The 19,316-nt window shown below is 50.7% G+C and overlaps 1 protein-coding gene across 5 annotated transcripts in view; it reads left to right on the top strand.

Moving 5' to 3' along the window:
• The first annotated feature begins 2,994 nt into the window (after window positions 1–2,994).
• Window positions 2,995–19,316, top strand: part of LOC133361266 (cysteine-rich motor neuron 1 protein-like) — a 43,213-nt gene continuing 26,891 nt past the window's right edge. For all 5 annotated transcript variants that reach the window (XM_061580220.1, XM_061580194.1, XM_061580202.1 and 2 more), the window contains exon 1: window positions 2,995–3,629. In XM_061580220.1, coding sequence (XP_061436204.1) covers window positions 3,452–3,629 — 178 coding nt within the window. In that variant the 5' untranslated portion in view covers window positions 2,995–3,451. The remainder of the gene's footprint in view (window positions 3,630–19,316) is intronic.

Below are 19,316 nucleotides of genomic sequence, written 5' to 3'. Positions count from 1 at the left end.
TATTTTGGATGTGAATGTCAAAATATGGCCCGTGCACCTCATGTGTTTAGTATATCACCTATCACTGCACATAGCGACAAAGGCAGAACGTACAAATATAATGTCTGAAATTTACGGCCAATGTTAATGGTTTGTTTGCAATCTGTACGGCAACATATTCAGTCTGTGTCGTGATGTGTTTATGAACCCAATTGCATTAAGTGTGGATTTTAATTGTGCCGTGTGCTATATAGGTCATTATAAATACCGCATAAATGTTGTTCCCTCTCTGTTAAATGTGTATCTTAGATTATAAACGCTGCTGAACACCCATAACTACACATTTTCGGAATTATTCTCGACTGAAATTCAATTATAATTCCCAATTCGTTATAATTTCTGTACTGAAATGGATTATAAATATCTTATGTGTCCTCTAGTTCGTTTTAACTGCGTCCTCTTGAGATCTACATTTAATGTATTTACAGCATTCACGGTGGTATAAAAGAGCGTACGTGTATACAGTGTGTGGTAAAACTTTGATGAAATAGCACATCATTCCATGTAATTATGATTATTACTGAGCGGAGCTTGAGGTTTGTGGTGGTAATGTTCGACGGTAAGTAAATCATTTGGAATACGTGAGGTGGCAAGCACTGCATGGGTTTGATATTCAATTCTTGTCGTACCACGTCGTTGTGACGAGTGGCCATGCATTTGACGGTGTGATTATTGAGGACGTGACATTGGGACAAAGGTGGTCAACGTTGTCACCAACAGCATTTGGGCGGCACGCTCGTGATGTGTTTCGAATGAGCGCAGTCAGATTACTTTGCATTTTAAATGTAATTATCAGATTATCCAAGGCGCGATGGGTTGTTACTAGTTACTGTAGAGCGCATTCCCCTTGGATATTCAAGCTGCCGAAAGCGATGCTCACGTGCTATGACGCCTTCACGATACAGTGGTGCAATCGTTAAAGTATGGCCTGCTGCATGGTCCATATTTTCCTCCACCAATTACATGGAACATTCAAACGAGCAGCCTGCGTATAGCGTGTGCATGCGTGTGCGCGGTGCCCCAACAGTCTGCTAAGGCTACACGAGGGATCTTTGTGTTTTGTGTGGTGCTGGCCACAGCAACCCCTTGTGTGCTCTGCTGGCCGTCATAGGTGCTCGTTAACAGCACTAACCCCAACAGTCTCTAGGTAGGCTACACGAGGGATCTTTGTCTTTGGTTTGTAGGTGGAGCAGTGATGTCGTGGTTGGCATATTCTGCTTTGAGCCCGGTCACCTGAGTTCAATTCTTGGCTCATTATATGAACCAAATCGCAGCCTCCCCTGGGTCGACTCAGCATTAATATGTGCCATGCTTAAGCATTAGCACTGGGGAGACAAAGGCGGTCAGAAGTGGTGTTAGCCAAACAAACCCCCCTTGTGTTGCTGTGCCGGCACTTGCCTCAACAGTCTGTACCCTGTAGGGTTTTTTTGTCTTTTGTGTTGATGTCAAGTGGCCATTCAAATGGCAGTGAGATCACGACACCCCCATCTCAGTGTTCAGATCTTAGCCACGTAGACCAGTGGCAATTAGTATTTGAATCTGGCCTGGGCGCCTTCTGGATTAGATATCTTCTGAGTGTCAACATCAGCGCCGGGGAGACAAAGGCTGCGAGTTTGCCGTGATGCCAACCCCCACCCCACATCACCCGTCTGTGCATATTATACCAGCTCTAATGGGTTGCTCACGGACGTAATTTAGCCGCAGAAGCCAATGAAATCCAAGCCAAATAGAGGGATCTTAGCTAATATCAAAAACAAAAGTGTGACTATATTTACCGCTCACTCTCGAGTGATGTGTCCTGGCTGCCGACGACGACGATGATGATGATGACGGGTGTGGTAGCGCGCTTTGTGTGTGGGTGGAACGCAGAGGCGTGTGCGACTGTGCAGGGGGACGAGAGGTGGGGTAGGGGATATTGCTCTTTGTCACCGCGGACTCGGCGTGAGTGATGCAAACAGTCTCATGGCGTCTACGAAGACGACAAATATAGCCCATGTCCACGACAGAAGCGTATTCTCTGTCAACCCGTTGCATTAAGTGGAGCATTTGGAATTAAAAAACCCTATTTTTTTGGGCAAGACATTTGCACCGACCAGCAGCCACCACTTATTCGAATGTTGGAGCGTTTGAAAGCATCGGGCAGATGTGTGGATAAAGCGACGTTCCCTCCCCCACCGCCACCACCACCCCACACACAACACAGAGCTCCACTGCGCTTCCCTGGAGGGTGCGGATACAGGAGAGGAGTGGACTGCGATGCAGCGGTGAGGGACAGATTGGGGGTTAGGATGGACATCCTTGCAGTCCACTCGACGGTACAACGTCTCATGTCTTTCCGTCACATAATCCGGACGCGACCAATGAATCGCCTGTGCCCAGTGCATGCACAATGTAGCTGTCATTTAAGACCGAGATTCGCATATCCGACCTTGCCACGTGTCCGTCTATACCTCAGCGAGTCGGATACGTGACAATGGGCCGTGCATGGCGTGACTAGGAGATGACACGTCATCACCAGCCATGGTCAATCCACAGCTGGATGAAGGCCTCCCTAATCTACCGCCACCTCTCACGATCCTGCGCTGTCATCATTCATCCGGCAGATGTGACACATTTAATCTCGAAAGAGGTTTACATTCCAGTTGTGGCGTTACATATCACAACACACGTATACAGCAGCCCAATGTATGCACACACACACATCGTATGTATATACACAAGGTAATGAGTGAGCAGAGGCTTGGGGTGAGTGAGTGGGTGGGTGGGGAGAATGGGATTGGGAATGAATTTTACTTTGGGGAGGAGGGAGGGCGAGGGGATTTGTCGGCTGGAAGAGGACGGGGGGGAGGGAGGGAGGCTGGGACGTGGGAGGCGGGGGCTGATGAGTGGGGCAGGGTGGCGCGTGTGGGAGGAGGAGGGGGTTGAGGTTTGTGGCTTTGACATGGGATGGGTGGATGATGGATCAGAGGCACAGAACTCGCTCTCGCAGCGTTATCGAGGCGCTCGCCACCGCTACGCGCAGAACCGTGCCGCGTGGCGGAGCAGAGCGCCGTGTGTGTGTCGGGATGCCGTGGAGCGTCTTCGTGTCACAAGCCTGAGAGCCACCTCGGTGTTAATGGAAGAAGAAACGCGGACGTCGGGGAGTTAATTATCCACCGAGGGGGTCTTGTTTGATTATTTCTGTTACCTCGAGCCAAAACGAGTCACACCCTCGTCACATTTTCCTCGAGTTCTCTACCCCTCTCCTTCTCTCTCTGTGCGCACTCAATTAAACGCGTGCGGTGTCTGCCCCGCACGTTGGGGCCATAAAGTTCACGCGGAGGCCACGCGTGAGTGTGAGAGAGAGGAAAAACAACACACACGCATTTATTTTTGAAGGCTCAGCCCATTGATATAGCAGCTGTCGGAGGACATGCATCGGAGGGGTGCGTCTCGTCTGGCTCTCATCACCGCCAGCGTCAAAGTCGGCGTCATCGCCCTCGCCATCCTCGCCATGTGCGCACCCGCCCGCCTCGCCGGGCTCGCCGTGCCAGAGGCGCTCCCAGGGAATGGAAGTCTCTGCTCCTCGGAAGGTGGCCTCTGTACGGGAGGTACGTGAGTGTGGAGTGAGTGTGTGAGTGAGTGAGTGTGTGAGTGTGTGTGAGTGAGTGTGAGTGTGTGAGTAAGTGTGTGCGTGTGTGTGAGTGAGTGTGTAAGTGAGTGTGTGTATGTGAGTGTATGTGTATGTGTGAGTGAGTGTGTGTGAGTATGTGAGTGAGTGTGTGTGTATGTGAGTGAGTGTGTATGTGAGTGTGAGTGAGTAAGTGTGTGAGTGTGTGAGTGAGTGTATGAGTGAGTGTGTGAGTGAGTGTGTGTGTGTTGAGTGTGTGTGTGTAAGTGTGTGGGTGAGTGAGAGAGAGAGCACATGGTGCACTCCGGGCGCCGGTGTCATGGTTGAGGCGTGAACGCTTCTTTGTTTTTGTTTTCGACGCGATGCAATTTGTCTCGCCGGGAGTGGTGAGTGGTGGCGCACACCAAGGCTGCACTCCTCCTGCACAGTGGGGGTGGGTGCGGGCTCATTGGCACCCCCCACACCCCCCACTATGCAATTAATTAAACCCGAGCGAGATGACAGAATAGATATATAGTGGTCATTAGACAAAGACGAAATTAAGATAATAGCAACGTAGACAAAAAAACCACATCGAAGATGTAGAGGTGTGAGAATTTAAATGCGGACAAGATCAAGTTGAGGGGGATGAATTGGCCTATTAATGTCCATCAGTTATTAGGTTTATTCGAAATTAAATTTGAGCTGATGTATGATTCACACCCCGATTGGTTCCATGAATCCGAGGCCCTTTGCCTCCCCGGAGCCCTGCGCCGTCGCTTGCCTGGCTTCAGCCTCGCGCTTCCTGCCACAGTCCACCAACTTGGAGGTGGAGTTGGTGGACGACGCTGAGACTGAGATGCAATGTGCCAGACGCAATGGCCTTCGGGCATGCTGCCAGAGGGCAACAGCAGCACGTGCGCGGGTGACTTGTATTTGCTCTTAAGGGTTGTCTCCTTGTTTTGGGAGGTTTTCTCCAGCCACTCCAGTTTCCTCCCATATGTAACAAATAAAAAATACAATATTGGCAAACTATCACAAGCAAAGAATCCTGAAAGGTTACGAAACACAGTGACGTTGTTCTGGATAAATGAAGGAAATTTTTGGTTGTAAATTTAGAGACGATGAAAAAGTTTTAACAGCAGAGTGCAAAATGTGCCATGACCACAATTGTGGTCTTAAATGAGTATTTATAAGAGGCCACTTGAACGCGTTTACAAGTCTACATTTGTGTGTGTGATGTTAGTTATATCGGCATTTTCCACCCACTGATTCATGACACAATCCCTTATGCATGTTCGATTCTGTTACTCTGAAATTTCTGTTACCGCAACACTTACACGCATTGCTGTGGTGGCTCTATCTCTGCCTTGGTGGTCTTACAATGCGTCATTTATTTATTGGATGTTGATTATTGCTGTATTTACGTCTGATCGCTTTTCACCTGAGTAAGTGATGCACCTGGCTGTGCTTCGTTTGTTTTTGACAACACTCATTTCATGGACACATTTTAAATCAAAATTGTTTGTCGTACACTGCATACAGATCCATGTTGCCCTTCGTCAACACTAGGCACAGTGCCTATAGCTCTCGCTTAGTCGCCCAAGCCAAGGGTCCCACGCTTTAAACAAGCTCCGTCACGTTGGCATCCTTTCACCTTTTGCGCCACCCAATCCCTTTGTCGCAGTGCCCCCGGGTTTCCCCTGCGCGTGTCACGGCTGACAATGATCGCGTCCATTGATTGAAGACGTTTCTCTCTTGACGTGTATTGCACACGCGCTCGCGTCTTTGTCTCGTACTCAATCGCCTTCAAGGCGCACCGGGGCCGGCCTGGGGGGGGAGGGGGTAGGCACCCCCCAATCACGCAAACTTTCCTGGGGCAAGAGGCATGGAAAGAGCGACGGGGGAAGCTGCGTGAAATGTTGCGCGTGCGTGTGCCAAATGTCACGTGCGTGACGTTACGATTTACACGCATTTTGTGCGGTCCCATCGACCAGTCGTATTCATTCACAGCCAGCTTCCCGTTGAAGCAATGACATTTCTGCAGACCCACGTAGCATGTCGCAGACCATAAATCGGCGGTGACATATTGACAATCTATGAAGAGTAAACGGGCTTCGGCACGGCAGGGCACGATGCTGGACGCCTGTTACGTGGGGGGCGATGGACGAGGCTTGGTTACGGAATTGCAGCCCAAGGAGAGAGAGAATGTGTCCACAAGAGGACGACCGCCACGGAGACGGAGTGACGACATCAGTCCATGGCGCAGGAGTGAGACGGGTGGCAGCGCGCACTGGGCCCGTAGAGGGGTGGCGACGGCGTGTGGGGAGGCCTTCATCTGGCAGTTGTATAGACAACAGCTGGTGGCGATGATGACGGCGACACAGCACACACACAAACATGCATTTCATAATAATGGCATTGGTCTCTCTCGAAGAAAGCCTTAACGAGTCCCAAGACTCTTATTCAGGAGGGTTTTGCAGTGGCATGTTTTTTAATCAGTGGTTTGCGTAGGGGAGTAGGAAGATGGAGTAACCAGAGAAAACCCAGTTTAACACGTCGGCTTTCGCGACCAATATTATTCATAATAAAGGTTTTTGGGTTAGATCGCGTTATTTATAAATGTGTCGTAACCCTCCACCACCCGACACGGCCAAACAGTAGAAAATGTGTCACGTTTGCAAAGGGCAAAATAATTCACTTCTTTAGCCCACCGGTGCGCTGAAGAGCGAATCAACATCATTTAAAATCTGAGTAGTACGACGTTTCGCTGGTAATTAGATCCAGCTTCATCGGGCGATTCGCCAGAATGGTGCGGCTCTCCTCTTGCTCCCGGTCTTAAATAGAGCAGCAGCAGCAGCAGGGTGACGTCATCATTCAATTCAATAAGAGAAACCCCACCGTGCATACACACACGGGTGTTTAGGGACCAGAGGTACTAACGGGCACGTCCACGACCCGCTTGCTGTGCTGCCATCGCTCGGCCACCTCGCAAGGCAGCGACGTTTCGCAGCCTCGCACGTCCGTGCGAGATCCACCAGCCCTCAGCTTTCTAAAGCTCTCCAACGCGGTCGGCTGCCACCATGCCCGGCTCGCGTCGCTAATAGTTAAACACCGTTTGTGTGCGGGCTTTTACAACGCACCGCTGTTGTTAAACAGAACGCCCGGATACCCGGCAGACACATTCAAAGACCGCGACGCATGTCACAACGACGTGGTCTTTCGTCTCAAGGTTTTTTGTTTGTTTGTTAGTTTGTTTGCTACGGCGAGGGCGAGATGCCCGCAACACAAAACGGGGGCTCCCTTAGCGGACTGAAACTCAGCAGATGTCGGGACACGCAGGCGAGAGGCAATTGATTCTAGCGCTCAGCAGGGACACTGTGTGCGCATTGTGGCAGAGGGAGCGAGACTCGTGGATGCCCCGTAGCATCCGTGTCCTTTGCATTCTGCTGCATTGATTGGGTCACTGAGCGCTGATGTTGATCATGGTATTATCTCTATTGGCATATTGTCTCTTCAAATCGCATGCAATTGCACGTGTATATTGTACTGCAATTTGATTCACAATTCCCCCAATTTAACCTGAGTTGAATGAAAAAAAATATATTACATGCACTTATATACACTGATGATTATCATCATAGACTGCCGGGGCGAATACTGGCAGTCAGCACCTATTGTTCACGAATTACGGGCAAAAAATAAAATAAAATAAATTCCCCGTACGACCTACACAGACTGAAGGCAAGTGCCGTTCACGAGCACCTCGTGAGGCTGACACGGCGCTGGAAGCGGTGGTGTGGCCAGCACCACCACGCTCGGCTGTCCTCTGTCCCCACAGTGCTGATGTTTTACACAGACCACACCAAGGTGCTAATGTAAGGCCCAGTAAACCTAAGGGTTGCCCAGGACTCGTTCAAACATCACTTCGCCACTGATGTTAGCCGTCGTCGGGAATTGAACCAAGGTCGCTGGGTTTATAGCACACATTGCAGAGTACATGTAGCAAATACGCACAAGAGATGACATGCATAGCATATTACAAAGACAAAGATCACCCGTTTAAGCCTTAACTAAATGGGGCCATTGCTGTTATCGAGCACCTACGAAGGCCGGAAAGCCGCCCGTCTCCCCAGTGATTGTGTTTACACACCGCACCAAGTATTCATTTGAGGCTGAGTCGACCTAGATGAGGCACAGGACAGGGTTAAGATAATCCCCACTGGTGAGCGGGAATCGAACTCGTGTCGCTGGGTTCATAACGCAGTGCGCTCACCACTAAACGACCGCTCCCCGCTCGCATATTACAGAGTATATACATACATACACACTCGCACGCTAATTGACGTGTACACTGTAACAGGCATTACAGGGGTGTACGTGGAAATGTGTTCATTGAGGCCTCTTTGTTCAATCTCAGCATTCGACATGCGAGGCTCGTGAACTCACGGTTCCAGGGTGAGACAGAGAGAGACCTCACCCATCCAAGAAAGTCGAAGACAAAGATCCCCCGTATAACCTTAACAGACTGTTGGGGCAAGTGCTGTAAGCGAGCACCTATAAAGGCCTGGGACGGTACACGAGGGGGTGGATGGCGAGCACCACGCCCGGCCGCCTTTGTCTCCCTAGTGGCGACGTTTACACATAGCACAAGGTTCTGTACTAATTTGAGGCTGAGTCGACATAGGGGAGGCCCAGGACCAGTTCAGATAATCGTCACCGGCGTTGGCCGTGAGCGGGAATCGAACTCGCGTGGCCGGGTTCGTAGCGCAGCGCGCTGACTGCTGCACCAACGCTCCCCACCTCACCCATTCCACACACAGACACACACACAGTTAGACAGACACACAGACACACACACAGTCAGACAGACACACAGACAGACAGACACACAGAGAGACACACAGACAGACACACAGACAGACACACAGGCACACACACAGACAGACACACAGACAGACACACAGACACACACAGACAGACACACAGACATATACACAGACAGACACACAGACACACACACAGACAGACACACAGACACACAGACAACGCCTCAGCCCACGTTTCACGGTTTTTGTGCAATTGTAATCGGCGCATTAACGAGGCGTACAAAGCGCCGCTCGCCCTGGCACGAGCCCCCGCCGCCGCCGCCTTCGTGGTGCTGCTGCTCTGAGTCGAGGCAGACAAAGAGGGAGGGGAGGGGAGGGATGGGGGGGGGGAGAGAAATAAAATCAATAGATTTTATTTTCAATAGACCGCTCTAGTAGAGCAGCAGATCCCGCAGAGACCTCGCCCCGTCCCAACCCCCAACACTTAACTCACGTGCCGCCTGCCCTCTCCGCTGCCCGACCCCCCACGCGCCACGAGCCCGAGCAGATACTGCCCAAGATGATGGAGACAAAAAGACTCCATCGAAATCAGCACCTCCATCCCTCCCGTCATATCGCGCTGTGAAATATTTAATCCCTGGATTGAATGACGTGCCCGTGGGGGGGGGGGGGGCACTGGCAGAGGCTCGTGACTTGGCCGCCAGCTAAAACAGGAGAAGAACTGAACAATAGGAATATGCAGCACATACGCGCACACGTGCAATGAACATATGTCATGGTGGGACGTTCATTCTCTTGAGATGTTCACATATCCTTGGCTTCCGGTTGCTGAACGGACACACTGTGAGGTCGCACTCATTAGACACAACGCGCTTGCCACAAGTGAACCACGACACCTCGCTGATCTCGTCAAGGAGCATGAACCACCATCGCGAGAACTCCGCTCATCCTCGCAGCGGATTTTTTCTCACTATCAAACGAAGGCGGTGGTCACCGCATCGCGTGGCGCTTTCAGATGCGCTTCTGCGGCCGTCTGGAACGGTCTTCCTTGCGATATTAGGAAGCCACTGGATCCATGTACTTTTACATCGAGATACAAAATGCATTTCTTTAGAACTGCTTTTTGCGCTTAGTTTATTGTCATTCCCCCGATTAGCATGCTTGACAACGTACGGTGCGAAATAAGTTTAGCATACATACATATCCGACCTGTTCACAGAACCGCCTACACCTCAGTCCCCAGCCCATCAGCTGTGCGACGTTGTCCGCCGTAGTACATGGCATGCCGAGGGAGATGAGGCATCTTCATCAGCCATGGTCATTCCACTGCTGGATGAAGACATCCGCAAACCGTCGCCATCTCTCACGATCTTTAGATGTAATAGTCCAGCTAGCACCTACACATGACCTCATTTGTCGTTGAGCACCACATGTATTACCAGCCTATACAGATACATGCAGTGTCCAGATACGCAGTATACAACTCAATGGACTCCATTCAGATTGAATAAAAGGGACATCATTTGCAGGACATTTAGTTTATATACTACATGTAAATGAGTGCTCGTATAATGAGCAATCAAAATGTTAGGCGGCCAGCATCTGTCACATGTGCCCTGGTCATTAAGGAACAATTAAAATGCAGAGCCCCTTTAACCGAAGCCCAAACGACCAGCGTGGTGAAGTATGATCAAACAAACCCCATGACCGAAATGTCGCGGGGAGGAGGCCGTAACCCAGCAGTGGGTTGACAAGAGGGGCTGTAACAAAACAAACAAAACCGTACAGACATGGACATCGCTTCTGCGACACACACGTGCCAAACCAGTCTGCAGAGAAAGCGAGAGAGAGATGCTGGACACAAAGTGGACCCGCAGCCTGACACCTGCTCCTTTTCAAAACACCGTAATTCACCAGACCGCCCCCCCCGCCTGTTATCACAATCATTCGCAAGCATGACCGCTGGCTCCGTTCTCGGTGAGCCATTCGCCTTTTGTCTTCGTGTGCACGGCTCAGCCACTCGCTCTGTGCACGGCTCAGCCACTCGCCGCTGCGTCAGGCCGTCGCCACGAAGCCCTCGTGGCCCCGAGCGACCCGAGGACGGGAGGGGGCCCGCATCGCATCCATGGAACAAGCAAATAGAGATGCACCAAAATATGAGCTATAACTTCAGATCCTAATAAACACACAAAGCCAATTGGCCGTCTGTAACTCGTCTACAGCTCTAACTCTCTTTCTCTCTCTCTCATCTCGCGACGTCTGCCTCTCGTCTACTCCATCTCTCTCGTGGCACTTCATTGCTGTGTCATCTGTGTCGCTCTCATCTCGTGAAACCTCTATCTTTTGTCCACATTTCTCGTACATTACGACATGTTGATCTCTTATCAATATAATAATGCAAGGGCAGTATTTCACAGATATAAATGGCCGTATAGCGCGTGTCCACATCTCCACCGTCATCCCACTCGGAGTTTATAAATCTAAAATGTGTGGGGCATCAAACGAATTACTGATGAGGACGCCCAATGGGCCACCACCACCGCTGGCCAATCCTACTGCCCCCCCCCAGTCCTCCTGCCACCCCCTCCCATCTATTCACCAAGCCAACATCCTCCCTCCCTCCATCGCCAGGTATTGGCTATGGCAGGCACAGCTGCCAGCGTGCGTGGGTTCATTAGCGTTCTTCAAGCAGCGGCCGTGTGGCAGCTGACTCCCCTACCTCCCTCCCTCCCCTCCCCTCCCCTCCCTCCCTCCCTCTCTCCCTCCCTCCCCTCCCTCATCTTTACCCCAGGTCCCTAGCGCCTGCAGTCTCAGCAATCCCCCCCCGCCCCACGCATCAAATCCTGCCCCCCTTGGGGATGCACAAACTTTGCATCCGTGCATCCGTCGATCCATCACTCACGACACACACCAATGCGGCTACACCAATGCGTGCTTCACCCGTCGCTTCAATCATCTCTGAGACCGCGTCTTTCTCCGTGCCAAAAACCAGCACCCCTATCTGCCGCGTACGATACGTTTGAGGATGTGTGCAAGGATTTTAAATTAATTCTGTACAAAATGTCAATGGTCGTCATATCTCTTCCAGCGTGTAGGCACGCATGGGCCATTAGAGGGATTTAGACACCCCCCGCCGTCCTGGCACGTGCTGCCCAATCGACGCTCTGTGTCACCTGGTGCTGTCATCAGAGACCGTGGCCTGAGTTCAATTCCGGGCCACAGCTAACAACAGTGGCGAGTAATATCGGAACCGGACCGTTCCATCCCCCCAAACCCCCTATCACCTCATCCACCTCGCCACCGCTTCACCAACACCCTGCCGCCCAGGGCGGCGAAGTATGAACAGGAGACTCCCGCGGCATGCGGAGGCCTTTATTCTACAGTCGAGTGACAAAGCAACGTGATTTATAATGTTAGTTACGATGGTTTGTGTTCCGGGTGGTCATCACCACACTCCTAATCACCTATTTATGATTTGCACTTGGACTCATCTCTTTCTGCCAGTGGGGCTGGATGTTCGTTCCAGGATCAGACGACAGCTTGGGACGCTCATTACAGAGCAGGTGTGAATGCAAAGGCTGGAATACGGGCAGGGAAAGTTGCACAGTGCATAGTCACCAGCGAGGCTGTCTGCCCCGCAACGTATCTGAACGGGTCACGACAGGTGCCATCACCTTCTCTACCAATGTTAATATAATAATCTCCCAAATGCGACTGCTGCACCGCAACAAACGGGGAAAACACAATAAGTATATGGGTCTCTGTGTGAGTGTGTGAAACTCCGTGTGAGTGTATGGGTCTCTGTGTGAGTCTGTGAAACTCCGTGTGAGTGTATGGGTTTCTGTGTGAGTAAATGGATCTCTGTGTGAGTTTGTGGGTCTAAGTGTGAGTCTATGGGTCTCTGTGTGAGTCTGTGGGTCTCTGTGTGAGTTTGTATGTCTCTGTGAGTGTATTGGTCTCTGTGTGAGTATATTGGTCTCTGTTTGAGCATATGGGTCTCTGTGTGAGTCTGTGGGTCTCCGTGTGGGCTCATGCCCACTGCGAGCATTCTCCGAGGACATGAGCAGTTCCCACTCACTTCATCTGAAACCAGCAGCTGGATTTACAACTGAGACGTTGATTGATAGTAGCTGCTTAATTCCTATCCATATGATATACAGTTAGATACCTAAAGCCAATGGCTATATGAATTTCATGAACCAGTTCTGTACAACTTGCTTAAAAGTGACTCACAAAACAATACTGCATCGATACACAATGTAACCACTCGCCTGTTATTCTGTGAATGCTGTTGTAGCCTGATTCTGATTACAGTTGCTGAGCACTATTGCCCCGTGAAATGGCTATCAGCATCTCCCCCAAGTCGCAGCCACTGTCAATGCCTTGTCAATCAGCAGAGTGTATCTCCTACATCTACCATTGAACTCCCTGTCTGCCCAACAAAGACCACGTCCGTATGGAGTCGCGATCTCCCACGGGCTGATTGTATCGCTCCATCTCCTCAGTGCACGTCCCCTCGGGCGCGTTCCATTCCTTGGATGCCCACTTCACCATGATACTTGACCATCTGCCATCATCCCTTTTGTCCACGTGTCCCACCATAGCCCAATCACTCCTCTTCAGAGTCCTAATTGTCTTGCATCTGCGTTGTGTTCTCTCATCCGCGTCCTTCTCTTCCCGTCGCTCAACGCAGTAACAGAATTACCAGGCACGGGGAAAGACATCGATGGGAGAATAATCAAGTGAACACACCTTCAAAATTGTCGCTGCGATGAAAAACGTAGACAATTAATATTCCAAGTGGCTTTTCTATATTTTGTAAGTGTGTGTGCGTGCTTATACATAGGGTACATATATAGATGGTGTTTGTGAGTATCTGTTAAGCTCCGCACAGGGAAGAATTGGTGGTGTACCGAGCACACGGAGCTGCGTTTGTCCCCCGAGGGTGAACATTCACTCATTGCATCGGTCGTTAATTTTAGGATGATTCAACCTCGGGGAGGCCTGGGTCAAAGCCACATTCCCAAAGTGTCTAATGTAAAGAACATCATTCTTGGGTGATGACATGGCCTATCGATAAGCGTTCGCCGCTTGTTGCAGACGTTTGCAGCTCGAATCCAGCGGCCACTCTGGTTAATGCTGCGGCTGTATTAACTGTAAACACACTGCATGCCGTATACTTTACAGTGGACGTTAAATATCCCGTGATGTGATTTGCCGGCGCAGGTCATTGTGTGCCAGCGTCATGGTACCAATTTTTTGCACGTTTGAAAATATACGTTGGACTGCACATAGCAATCACTGTGAGCCCACCTTAATTCGCTAAAGTCTCGCCGGCAGAAGGTCACGCTGCAAACCCAAGGTGTCACGAGTGAACTGACTGAGGTGACTGTCAGCTGCACACTACAACACCACACACCACACCGAGACTGATGCAGGAGCGTTAGGCCGCATGCGCGTTGGCTCGTCTGCTCAGCTCGATGGGCTGCCGCGAGACCTTTACAGGCTGCCCGGGACACAAAGCCGGCGGTGTGCTGCCATCGTCATACCGTGGGCGGATTCGCTCCCAAGCCACGGCTAACATTCTTATAACAATCCTCGCCATTCACTCATTTGATTTTTTTTGGTTTGCCTTTTGTTTGGCACTGCCCCTGCGCCCCGGCGCCTCGCCGGAGAGGCGCCGTTCCCTGGCTTAAGCCGAAAAGCGCGGAAGCGGCAGCAGCAGCAGGAGCAGCTGCTGCCGGGCGAAAGACAGCGCGTTCATCGGACCGCCTGCTGCCGCTGCTAGAAGTGCTCGACGTTTGTCGAGGGGACAGAACGCGGAACCGTTTGACACATCACCCTTGATAACGCGCAAGGATGTTCAATTGGGCATGAGGGATGCTCATACGGTCACCGTGATCGCCTGAATGCGTTCGTCAGTAGATGAGGCTTTGAAATCCATAAGTTGATCGAGAATGGCCCATTAGACATCGTTATATTTCACCGCTCGAATGAACGTGCAGTGGGCATCGTCCTTCTGTTTTTCTAGACCTCAGCCGTTGGTGGAAACGTCCACGATTGGATAGCAGCGGAGGCTTGTATATGTATCACGGCCGCTGTTGAGCACATTCAATGCGTTATATGGTGATTTACACCTACACCAATCAATAGCAATTCATGGTTTCACGATGATGGAGTTCTTACACAATAGAAAAAAAAACAATCAATGGAGATGATGCTGATTTTTTTTTTACAGAATATACATATATCGGGTAGTGGTGGTTACGCACGTGGCTTGTAGTCCGGCACTGCGGAGGCAGCGAGGGTTGGTGGGTCACACAAGCGTTGCGAAACTCCCTTCCCGTGGGCGCCGGCGAGCCGTAGCTCTGGCTCGCCAGAAGCAGGCGGTACAGCGCAATGGGGCTCCACCTGGTCCGGCTGTATGGGATAGCGTATTGCCCCCTCGCACGCGTGGGTGTTCTCTGGGCGTACCGGGTTCCTGCCACGTGTGAAAACTCAATAATTAGCTGAAAACATCTCAATATACAGAGCACCACAGAGCTTGGACATTCGTTGGCGCCGGCTCAATGCGTGTCTGCATGACCGCTCGTCTGTGGTTCCTCGTGCTTCTGAGTCGTTCTCTCTCTTTGAGAGTGACCGAGTACTGTGCGGTGTGTTACAAGTCGAAATGATATGTAGAAAAACTGCTGAATTTGGACTGGGATCAAAATTATTAAATAAGAGGTAAATAGGGGCACGGCCAATGCTTTCGGAAAACTGAATTTGGTCATGAAAAGCAACGTACGAATGTCGCTAAAGAATAATCGTTTTCAACCGGTGAGGTTACTACCTGCTATGGTGCACGGATCAGGGAGAAATATCTGATTGGTGCGCAGAGAAACGTGGAACGGTGCAAATGGCACATGACTCTGAGTGACAGATAGAGGGACACACTTGCTATGAATACAAATGCAAATTGGAGACTTCATACTTTAATTGAGGAAAGTAAGTGCCACTTGGTCAAGACACTTTGTTGGAAGGAACGAAGGCTTATGGACGAGATTGAAAGGCGGCAAGGGGTGAGAACACACCCAAGGGGATGATGACCACTGTGGAGATGAGTGGCAAGATTATCTAACGTGCCTAGCCAGACGGATTGTCGCATCGAAGGGCCACGAGGAATGGAATTGGCACCGGGAGGCCTCCATCCAGTAGCGGATTGATCAGGGCCGATCATTCTAGATTTGAAGCTTTCGTGACTGCAAGGATTCATATTCTTTGATTTTTTTCAGTAAAGTCACGTAGGTAAAAAATTTAAATTAAAATTTATAAAAGTAAAATAAAAAAAAAAATTAAAATCACGACGTTTCGGAGGCAACACAAGCTTCCGTCTTCAGGTGGAACCGTCACAGCACGATAGCTGTACTTGATACGATAGCTGTACTTGATACAGCTATCGTGCTGTGACGGTTCCACCTGAAGACGGAAGCTTGTGTTGCCTCCGAAACGTCGTGATTTTTATTTTATTTTTTTATTTTACTATTATTAATTTTAATTTTTTATCTACGTGACTTTACCGAAAAAACCTAAGAATAGGGCCGATCATGGTGACAATGTTGACGATGACATCAGCACCCCATTGGTAAACACCGACTGTGTTGCATTAAGATGACTCGGGCATTTTGCACAAATCACGAAATGTCACTTAGTGCAGCAATGGTGTTGTACTGAGATGGGCACAGTGGCCTATGCGGTCATCCGGCGTTTTGTAGACGGGGGACGGTGGCTCACGCAGAGGTTTGCCGCACGCGTGAGACTCCCACCTCCAGGGAGAGGCAGGTGAGCGGCTCGCACAGGAAGTAGGCTGCTGTGTGGATGTTTCGGCATTATCTCCGAGCTGACATGGGTTGTTGTCTCTCAAGGTACTCTGGTTTCCTCCTTTATCATCATCCATGACCAATCCACTGCTAGATGAAGGCTTCCCCAAGCGTGAACCACCTCTCAGGGATTTGCTATCGAACTCATCCAACCAGCACCTGCGCACGCGCTAATTTCGTCGATTCATCTCCTCGGTGGAGATCCTCTAAAACATATTCCATTCTTTGGCTGCCACTCCGTAACAATTCTTGACCAAAATGTAAAAGAAAAAGCAGCCGTCAGTAGATTATTGAGACGCAGTTGACGCTTCCTGGAGTGAGTGTTTGCCATCATCATTCTTAATGGCTGGCTCGTTGTGTGTAACGCGAGAGTAAGCAGTACGTCGCAGTCTGTACAGTTCAATTAATAAAGAATTTCAATCCGTGACCTTGTAGGCACCCGTTATGGTATTCAGTGCAGCCGTCCCGAAGTCAACCACGTTGCCTCTTAGGGGCCTCCAGTGGAGCCAAAACGGCCACAAAAGCCAACGGGAGCCTCCGTTGTTTGGACAACATGGAATTCCACTCCCGATGAGCAAACACATTGCATGTTTCAAATGCTAATCTTGCAGGAAGAAAAAAAAAACTCCCAACAAGAGCAAGAAAAAACACGCACAGATCCAAGGCCGTTTCACAGAGCAGCAGTGATTTTTGTGCATTCCAACAAAGCACGTGATCACAGAATGTTAAATGTCATTACCAGACCATTGGCTGCACCGTTGAATTATACACCAAGACCATTCGACGGTGAAATATTGGCCGTGGAAAATGTTGAATTACAGATGAATTCAAACACTAAATATATATTTTACATTTTAAAGAAAGGTATTGGTGACCGAGTGGACTGGTGTCTACTTAATGTGTGAAGAGGAAGCGCATCGAGACGGGGATTTGTGTCAATAGTCTCAGCATTAAAGGCACAGTCTTGTTGAAGGAGGCCGGGTGGCTCAGCGGTCAGAGAGCTCAGCTGACACCGCTGAGATCTTGGGTTTGAATATCCGGGCAGCCACCCGTGTTTAAACCGTGTTTAAACCGTGTTTAAATCGTGTTCGCAAAGTGTACAAAATCGGTGGTCACATCCCGGTCACCAATGACTGCACATACACAAAAAAACAATACATGTTCAACAAATATATACTTAATTTGCCTACATTCCAGCTTTGGGAATTATAAATACCAGTTTAACTGTAATGTGGTTAAATAATCTCATAAGAGAGTACATGGAAAAGTAAATACCCGTGCTAATTAAAGATAGAGAGACGCTTCGAGGGTTTCCTGTGATTCGCATGAACAATCTCTTATCCGACATACAGGGGGGCTGCACTACTCTGTGAGATTTACGAATGGATCATTGTTTTTTCACACGATTCTCATAGTATAACTGGAATACACGGGGTAGAGGGATGTGACTTTAACAAATGGGCATAGTCTTGTGAGCAATTTGACTTGCAGCCACAGTACCTGGTTTGTGTGGGTGGGAGTAAATGGGCGCGTGCCCTTTCAAGAAACATTTTCATGGAAGTATATTATTATAGATGCGACAAAGACGTCGCGTTGTTTAAAGCCATTACACCACTGTATTTACTCATCATGCCGTGTGGGCGGTTTACCCGTTGGGTCATATGAACGTCTGGTCACAACTTGACTGTTGCCAACATGTAAAAAAACTAATATCCCCCATATAGCTTCAAATACTGTTTGTTAGGGGAGCAAGTGCCGTTAGCAAGCAGCGCCTATGAAGGCCGAAACGACACAGCACCACACCCGACCGCCTTTGTCTCCCCCAGCGGCGATGTTTTTTACTCATTTGAGGCCCCGTCGACCTGGAAGACGGGCCCATGACCGGTCCACACGCACGCACGTGCACAGCGCATCTGTAGCAATATCTGGATGTGTGTCGCACTCCGTGTGCTTGATTGTAACGCGCTACAACACTGAGATATGCACCCGCCCGCGGCCCGTTTGTTGCACGAGAACTGCATCCAACCTTCTGATTGTTTCAACTGCAAGGCGCGGGGGGGGGAGAGGTGGAGAGGGGGTGGAGACGGGGGTGTAGAGGGGGGTGGAGAGAGGGGTGCAGAGGGGGGTGCAGAGGGGGGTGCAGAGGAGGGGGGGAGGAGGCGGAGTTCACGACAGCTCGGCGCTTTGTGACCGAGCCGGTGTGGGCCCCGCAATGCGTTGCGCTCACATCATCGCATCTGCGCGAGCACATTCAAGTGCCAAAGCGTGGAGCGTGCTACGCTGCAAAGAAGGAAGAGAAAAAACAACAACTCGAGCGAGCGAACCGAACGACAGACACCCCCCCCCCACCCACCACCACGCGTGAGCCCATTGACCCCTTAGGTGAAAATTCCTGCTCATTTACCATTCGGTTCGCTCGCTTTTGTGTCTCTAATAAACGTCTTTGTTCGCTCTAATGCGCTGGGCTTATACGGGGGTGGGGGTGTGGTGGGGTGGGGGGTAGTGTGGTGGGGGGTGTGGTGGGGTGGGGGGGTAGTGTGGTGGTGGGGGGGGGTTGTGTGGTGGTGTGGTGGGGTGGGTGGGGGGGTAGTGTGGTGGTGGGGGGGGGGGTAGTGTGGTGGGGTGGGGGGTGTGGTGGTGTGGTGGGGGGGGTGTGGGGGAGTAGTGTGGTGGGGGGGGGGTAGCGTGGTGGTGGGCGGGTGGGTGGGGTGGTGGTGTGGTGGGGGTAGTGTGGTGGTGTTGTGGGTGTGGTGGGTGGGTAGTGTGGTGGTGGTGTTGTGGGTGTGGTGGGGGGTAGTGTGGTAGTGTGGTGGTGGGTGGGTAGTGTGGTGGTGGTGTTGTAGTGGGGGGGGGGGGGCTTCGCGCGTGGTGCGCGCCAGCTCCACATTGTGCGCTTCTAACGGGGGGGGTGGGGTCCGCAGGGACGTCGGCTGATGAGCACTTCCAGAGGCGACCCCCAATCCGCGGCGCTGCTGAATCCGCGGCGCTGCCGGGGGGGGA

This window comes from Lethenteron reissneri, chromosome 8 (assembly GCF_015708825.2).
Source record: "Lethenteron reissneri isolate LAM-NWPU_2019-01 chromosome 8, ASM1570882v1, whole genome shotgun sequence".
NCBI classification, from domain to species: Eukaryota; Metazoa; Chordata; class Hyperoartia; order Petromyzontiformes; family Petromyzontidae; genus Lethenteron; species Lethenteron reissneri.
Note: the sequence above shows the minus strand (reverse complement) of the source record. Positions and strands in the feature narration are given on the sequence as shown.